This window comes from Gadus macrocephalus, chromosome 5 (assembly GCF_031168955.1).
Source record: "Gadus macrocephalus chromosome 5, ASM3116895v1".
Classification (NCBI taxonomy): domain Eukaryota; kingdom Metazoa; phylum Chordata; class Actinopteri; order Gadiformes; family Gadidae; genus Gadus; species Gadus macrocephalus.
The window spans coordinates 3244143-3251411 of NC_082386.1; the positions used below are offsets into that span (position 1 = coordinate 3244143).

The 7269-nt window shown below is 49.6% G+C and overlaps 1 protein-coding gene across 1 annotated transcript; it reads left to right on the forward strand.

Annotated features, from left to right (window-relative positions):
• Nucleotides 1–916: 916 nt before the first annotated feature.
• On the forward strand, nucleotides 917–6854 carry LOC132457651 (uncharacterized). The gene is made up of 3 exons (XM_060051925.1): nucleotides 917–1009; nucleotides 1041–4540; nucleotides 6830–6854. Exons 2-3 carry the CDS (start codon nucleotides 1806–1808, stop codon nucleotides 6852–6854), a joined length of 2760 nt encoding a protein of 919 aa, XP_059907908.1. The 5' UTR covers nucleotides 917–1009; nucleotides 1041–1805.
• Nucleotides 6855–7269: the final 415 nt, after the last annotated feature.

A 7269-nucleotide genomic window follows, 5' to 3' on the forward strand; every position in this document is an offset into this window, starting at 1 on the left:
GAACGGAGATCTTTGCTGAAACAAAATCCCAGCCAAACCGGTGCCCTCCGAAACGCAACTCAATGTACCTTGTTCCATAGGTACGGATGGGGCTACCATTAGCAGCTTCCATAGGGGGGCCGTGGCCATCGGTCACCATGTCCAAACGGGATGCAGGCAGAATGCTCCTCTGTGCTACCGTGTCGCACAGGAATCGCCGTCCGGAGATGCTGTTGCGGATGAAAAGCAGCCGCCAGCACGGCCGATGCTCATGGCCACTACCGAGCGCCGGCCCTGGCGTTTCCCAACCCGCCGACGGGCGGACGACATTTAAGAGCCTTCGGTCCAAACTTTGCATGGTAAAAACACATGCCTGAAGATTGCTGCGGGCCTGAAAACTCGTCGGTAGCAGTCAGAAGACTGCTGCCGACGAGAAGTGGTGGCAGCGAAGAGCATGGAGTCGTCCAGTGTCACAGGAGCGATGTGCGTGGGAAAAAACGCGGCCACACAGTGCCCTTGACCCACCAGGAAAAACGAATCAGCCTCTTCAGCCAGCCTCCGACATTCAGTGTTCGTGGTGTTGGCTAATGCAGCTCTCACTTGGGAAGGCAGCTGACAAAGGAAAAGCTGAACGAAAAGAAAATCGGGTTTGTGCTCACCCATGAGATCCAGCATACGGTCCAGGAGCTCAGACGGTTTGCTCTCACCAAGTCCTTGAAGTGAGAAAAGCCTGCTGGCTCTCTCAGCGTCTGTTACGTACAGTGTTCTGTATGTCTTATATGTTATACATGGTATAGGCCTACATGTATTGTGTTCTGTTTTGTGTAGTATGTTTGTGTTGTTGTTCTGTCTCCTCCTCCTGTTTTCATTCTCCAAATTCTCAGATGTGCACACCTGGTCCCAATCACCAAATCACCACACCTGTTCCAGATCCCCTTTAAATAGTCCTGTGTTTGTTTGTCAGGGTTGAGTGCTTTGGTTTGAGCTGTGGCAGAGCTTTGGTTGAGCTCTGTTGGCTTGTTTTTGGAGTGTATTTGCTAGTGTTTACTAGTGGTTGCGAGTGGTTGCGAGTGCTTGGTTTCTTTGTTGGTTTATTGTATTGTCTTTAGTTATTACACATTTGTTTAAACCTTATTACTTTAGTTGTTAGCAGCCTACTTTAGTTTTGTCTTTGTCTTTGTTAATTATTTTGTTGTGCGCACAGGGTCAATAAGGATAGGTAAGATACCCTGGGGTTTACATATTTCATACACGTAGGTTTACCTGTTGTTAATACCCTAGGTTAGAGTGAGCACCACCCACTGTACTTTTTGGGTGCAAAGCACCTGTCAATGGGGGGGTGGGTTTTGTTATGTTCTTTTCTTTGGTGCCACTGACAGTCCTTGTTGATCCCTGTGTTGCCTTTTTTGTAAATAAACACTTTATATTGAATTCACCTTTAGTCTTGGATTTTGTGTGACTGCACCCTCACTTGCCCAAACCTGTTGCCCTTATGTTGCGTCCTACTCCGAGCCACCAGGGGGCGTAACATAAATTGGGGGCTCGTCCGGGATCCTTGATCCTTTTAAGCAACGGGTTTGATGAGTGTTGGTGTGCAGTGCACACGTCAAGTAGGCTGGTAGTGTTGGTTAGGTTGGTAAAGTTTTGGCTTAAGGCTATTTTGAGAAAAAATTAGTGTGTTTAACCTTGAGGGTTTTCTTAGTGATCCTTCTGTGGATCAGATTGATCGCTGCAGAAAAAAAGATTTGTATGCCATTGCGGCACATTTTTAATTTGAAGCATCAGCAGGTCTGCTTAAAGCAGAATTGAAAGAAGCTGTTGTACAGATGTTAGTACACGAAAAAGTGTTTGGTACTGGCAGCGGTGCGACTGCTAGTGAGCCTACTATTTCCCCATCCTTGTCTTCTAGCTCAGAGAAGGAGAGCAGGGAGGAAGAAGTAGTTGAGAGAGGGCTGGTTGAGAGTGAGCCAGTTCCTGTAGATACAGACGCTAATGTGGAGTTTAAGCCTCCTCGTACTGTGCCCCGATTCTCTCCGTTTTCCTTACCTAGGGTAAGTGATGATGCCCGCCATAGGCTACGCATAGCACGTTTGCAACTGGAGGCTCAGGAAAAAGATAGAGATGCCGAATACAGTCACAAGTTGGCTATTCGGAAGATGGAGCTAGAGATGGAGGCGGACACCGCCAACCGCAAAATTGAATTAGAGATAGCTGCAGAAAAAGAGGTGAAGCTTAAGCGCCTAGAACTGGAAGCTGCTTCTCTGAGTTCAGCTCAATCACCTGGTCATAGGTCCATACATTCTGATCCCTCTGCGCCTACGAGAGGTTTTGAGGTGAGCAGAAATGTTGTTTTGGTACCTCAATTTCGTGAGGCGGAAGTAGATGCCTATTTTACTGCGTTTGAGCGAGTTGCCACCTCACTGAAATGGCCAAAAGAGGTCTGGTCGATACTGCTTCAGTGTAAACTGACAGGTAAGGCCCAGGAAATTTTAGCTGCACTTTCTCTAGAAGAGAGTTTATGTTATGAAAGTATTAAGACAGCTGTGCTTCGTGCCTACGAACTAGTGCCTGAGGCCTATAGACAGAAATTTAGAACTTTTAAAAAAATGTCTAATAAAACCTTTGTTGAGTTCGCCCGTGAGAAGGAGATTTTGTTTAATCGATGGTGCACGGCAAGCAACGCGATAAATTTTAACACTCTGTCACAATTGGTTCTCATTGAAGAGTTTAAGAATAGTCTGCCTGATCGTATTGTGACGTATCTCAATGAGCAAAAGGTAGGGACATTAGCGGAGGCTGCTGTGCTTGCCGATGAGTTTGTTTTATCGCACAAACAAACTTTTGTGAGTCCCCGATATGAGAGTAGGTCTTTTACTCCTTCTGCCTCGGCTAGAATGCCGTCTAGTCCTCCACGTCCATTGCCACTCCGCTCCACTGAGGAACGAGAGTGTTTCTATTGTCACCAAACAGGTCACGTAAAGAATGACTGTTTTATGTTGAAACGCAAGCTGTCACAGCCAAGCAAACAACCAAAAGAGGTTTTGTTAGTGCGAACGTTGGTGGGTCCAGTGTCCCTAGCCCCGGAGATGGAGGGTGACAATCTGGAACCCTGTTATAAACCGTTCATGTTGGACGGGTTGGTTTCTCTCAGCGCAAATGCGTTGAACCAGTGTCCAGTGCGTATCCTTAGAGATACTGGCGCAGCACAGTCTTTTATCTTATCGGATGTGTTACCTTTTAGTAATGACTCTTTAAGTGGCTCTAGTGTGCTTGTGCAAGGCATTGAAATGGGGTTTGTGTCTGTGCCTCTCCATGAGATACATTTATCCTGTGACTTAGCAAATGGAGTGTTTAAAGTGGGTGTGCGCCCATCTTTGCCTGTTAGAGGCGTCACATTTCTACTAGGGAATGACATCGCTGGTGGCAAAGTGATGCCAGTTTTAGAAGTTCTAGAACGACCTGAGATTTTGCAGCCTGATGTGTTGGCTCAGGACTTCCCTGAAGTGTTCCCTGTGTATGTGGTCACTCGTGCTCAAGCACGTAGTTTGGGTGAAGCAGTTGTTTTGTCGGATACTCTGTTCGCAACTGAGTTGACCGGCCAGACTGTTTCTCCACCTGTGTTTCCTCAGTCTACTGCTGAGCCGAGTGTCCAGCCTAAGGTTCAATGTGATACTTCCACCAAAGAGACAACTAGGTTGCCTATGATTAGAAGTAATCTGATTGCTGCTCAGAAAGAGGACGTGACTTTGGTGAAGTGTTTTGATGCGGCTCTTGCTCCAGAGAGCGCTAAAAATAAAGAAAGTGATCATTTTGTTGAAAATGATCTCTTGATGCGGGGATGGAATTCTCGCGCTGAGTTTAATAATGACTGGACTAATGTCTTTCAAATTGTTGTGCCTACACCGTACCGACAGTCCGTTCTATCTCTGGCTCATGAACATCTCTGGTCTGGTCATCTAGGTATTACAAAAACCTATGACCGAGTGTTGCGACAGTTCTTCTGGCCAGGTTTGAAGCGAGATGTGTCGTTGTTTTGCCGTACATGCCATGTATGTCAGGTCACGGGGAAGCCTAATCAGGTTATAAAGCCTGCGCCTCTTCACCCGGTCCCAGCTATAGGGGAACCGTTTGAGCATGTACTTGTGGATTGTGTTGGCCCTCTGCCAAAAACGAAATCTGGTAACCAGTTCCTGTTGACCATAATGTGTGTAGCTACCCGGTACCCTGAGGCGATCCCTCTTAGGAGCATAACAGCTCAGTCAGTAGTAAAGGCCCTGATCAAGTTCTTTTCTACTTTCGGGCTCCCTAAGATCGTGCAAACCGATCAAGGTACCAACTTCCTTTCGGGTTTTTTTGAACAGGTTTTAACATCACTGTCTATATCACACAGAATCTCGAGTGCTTATCACCCGGAGTCACAGGGCGCGCTCGAAAGATGGCATCAGACGTTTAAGTCAGTGTTGCGGAAATATACCATGGAGAGTGGTAGGGAATGGGATGAAGGAGTCCCTTTGGCTTTATTTGCAGTTAGGGAAATAGTGACTCCTGACTCGGTTGCAGGGTACCGACAGGCTCGAAGGGCTGCAGCGGCTGCCGTGTCGGAGGCTAAGCAGCGGGTGTGGGAGAAGTTCGGAGAGGCCATGGAGAAGGACTTTCGGTCGGCACCAAAGTGTTTCTGGAAGACTATCCGGCACCTCAGGAGGGGGAAACGGGGAACCATCCAAGCTGTGTACAGTAAGGATGGGACTCCTGAATCCGAATAACACGCCCTCTATGTTGGAGGCAGAGCTCGAGGTTGATGGTGTTTCGTCGTCAATTTCCCTGGTGGAGGTCACTGAGGTAGTCAAACATCTCCGCAGTGGCAAAGCCCCAGGGATTGATGAGATCCAGCCAGAAATGCTAAAGGCTCTGGGTGTTGAGGGGCTGTCATGGTTGACACGCCTATTCAACATCGCGTGGGAGTCGGGTACAGTGCCAAAGGAGTGGCAAACCGGGGTGGTGGTTCCCCTGTTCAAAAAGGGGGACCAGAGAGTGTGTGCCAATTACCGGGGTATCACACTTCTCAGCCTCCCTGGTAAAGTCTACTCCAAGGTGCTGGAAAGGAGGGTTCGGCCGATCGTCGAACCTCAGATTGAAGAGGAACAATGCGGTTTTTGCCCCGGACGTGGAACTACGGACCAGCTCTTCACTCTCGCAAGGATCCTGGAGGGGGCCTGGGAGTATGCCCATCCGGTCTACATGTGTTTTGTGGATCTGGAGAAGGCGTATGACCGGGTCCCCCGGGAGAAACTGTGGGAGGTGCTGCGGGAGTATGGGGTAAGGGGGTCTATCCTCAGGGCCATCCAATCTTTGTACTCCCAAAGCGAGAGCTGTGTTCGTGTTCTCGGCAGCCAGTCAGTTTCGTTCTCGTGGGTGCTGGTCTCCGCTTGGGCTGCGCCTTGTCACCAATCCTGTTTGTGATATACATGGACAGGATATCGAGGCGTAGTCGTGGTGGGGAGGGGTTGCAGTTCGGTGGTCTGAGGATCTCGTCACTGCTTTTTGCAGATGATGTGGTCCTCATTGGATCATCGGCCTGTGACCTTCAGCACTCACTGGATCGGCTGGCGGCCGAGTGTGAATCGGCTGGGATGAGGATCAGCACCGCTAAATCTGAGGCCATGACTCTTAGCAGGAAACCGGTGGATTGCTTACTCCGGGTAGGAAATGAGTCCTTAGCCCAAGTGAAGGAGTTCAAGTACCTCGGGGTCTTGTTCGCGAGTGAGGGTACTATGGAGCGTGAGATTGGCCGGAGAATCGGAGCAGCGGGGGCGGTATTGCGTTCGCTTTACCGCACCGTTGTAACGAAAAGAGAGCTGAGCCGCAAGGCAAAGCTCTCGATCTACCGGTCGATCTTCGTTCCTATCCTCACCTATGGTCATGAGGGCTGACCGAAAGGACGAGATCGCGGGTACAAGCGGCCGAGATGAGTTTTCTCAGAAGGGTGGCTGGCGTCTCCCTTAGGGATAGGGTGAGAAGCTCAGCCATCCGTGAGGAACTCGGATTAGAGCCGCTGCTCCTTTACTTAGAAGGAGTCAGCTGAGGTGGTTCGGGCATCTGGTAAGGATGCCCACTGGGCGCCTTCCTTGGGAGGTGTTTCAGGCACGTCCAGTGGGGAGGAGACCTCGGGGAAGACCCAGGACTAGGTGGAGAGATTATATCTCAACACTGGCCTGGGAACGCCTCGGGATCCCCCCGTCAGAGCTGGTCAATGTGGCCCGGGAAAGGGAAGTCTGGGGCCCCCTGCTTGAGCTGCTCCCCCCGCGACCCGACCCCGGATAAGCGGATGACGATGAGGATGAGGATGAGGAAATAGTGCAAGAGTCACTAGGATTTAGTCCAGCAGAGCTGGTATTTGGTCACACAGTGAGAGGCCCTTTAAGAATGTTGAGAGACCAGCTAACTGGCGAGAGTTCGCCCACCCAGCGAAACGTTCTGACCTATGTGAGTCGCTTCAGAGAACGACTGCACGAGGCTTGCAGTATCGCTAGGGAAAGTCTCTCTGTTGCACAACAGGGTACGAAGCGGCATTTCGATAAGAAAGCACTTCCGCGGTCTTTTCAAGCAGGTGACTTGGTTTTAGTGTTGCTGCCCATTCCAGGTAGTTCAATGAGTGCACGATTTTCAGGACCGTACACTATTGACAGGAGTTTGAGTGAGACTGATTATGTAGTCAGAACCCCTGATAGAAGGCGGAAAACCAGAGTGTGTCACATTAACATGTTGAAGAAGTACTACACTAGAGGCGACGCTCAGCTTGAGACACGCAGTGCGCCTCTTGTAGCCACTGTTGCGGCTGCGGTGTCAGTAGCTGTGAGCCCTACGGCAGTGAGTGATGAGGATGGCCTGAGTTTGCGCAATGCCCAGCAACAGACCCCTCAGTTGGCAAGCTCAGAAATGTTGTTAAAACTACCGTCTTTAATGCATCATTTAAGCAGGGAACAGGAAGCTGACCTACTCTGCCTTATCTCTGAGTTCCCCTGTCTGTTTGGAGATGTGCCTACCCGCACTACGGTGTTAGAGCACGACATAGATGTGGGTGAGTCCAGACCGATTAAACAGCACCCATGCAGAGTAAATGCCTACAAGAGATCTCTGATGAAGAAAGAGGTTGATTATTTATTGGAACATAATTTAGCACAGCCCAGCTCTAGCCCATGGAGTTCTCCGTGCTTATTAGTTCCAAAGCCTGACGCGACTGTCCGATTCTGTACAGATTATCGGAAGGTAAACAATGTCACTGTGCCGGAC

Excerpts from the sequence above, each read along its gene's own strand:
- LOC132457651 (XM_060051925.1), top strand. The coding sequence starts at position 1,806 with ATGTTAGTACACGAAAAAGTGTTTGGTACTGGCAGCGGTGCGACTGCT. Across the intron at positions 4,541-6,829 it reads ACTCCTGACTCGGTTGCAGG|CTGTGAGCCCTACGGCAGTG; the intron begins GTACCGACAGGC and ends CGGTGTCAGTAG.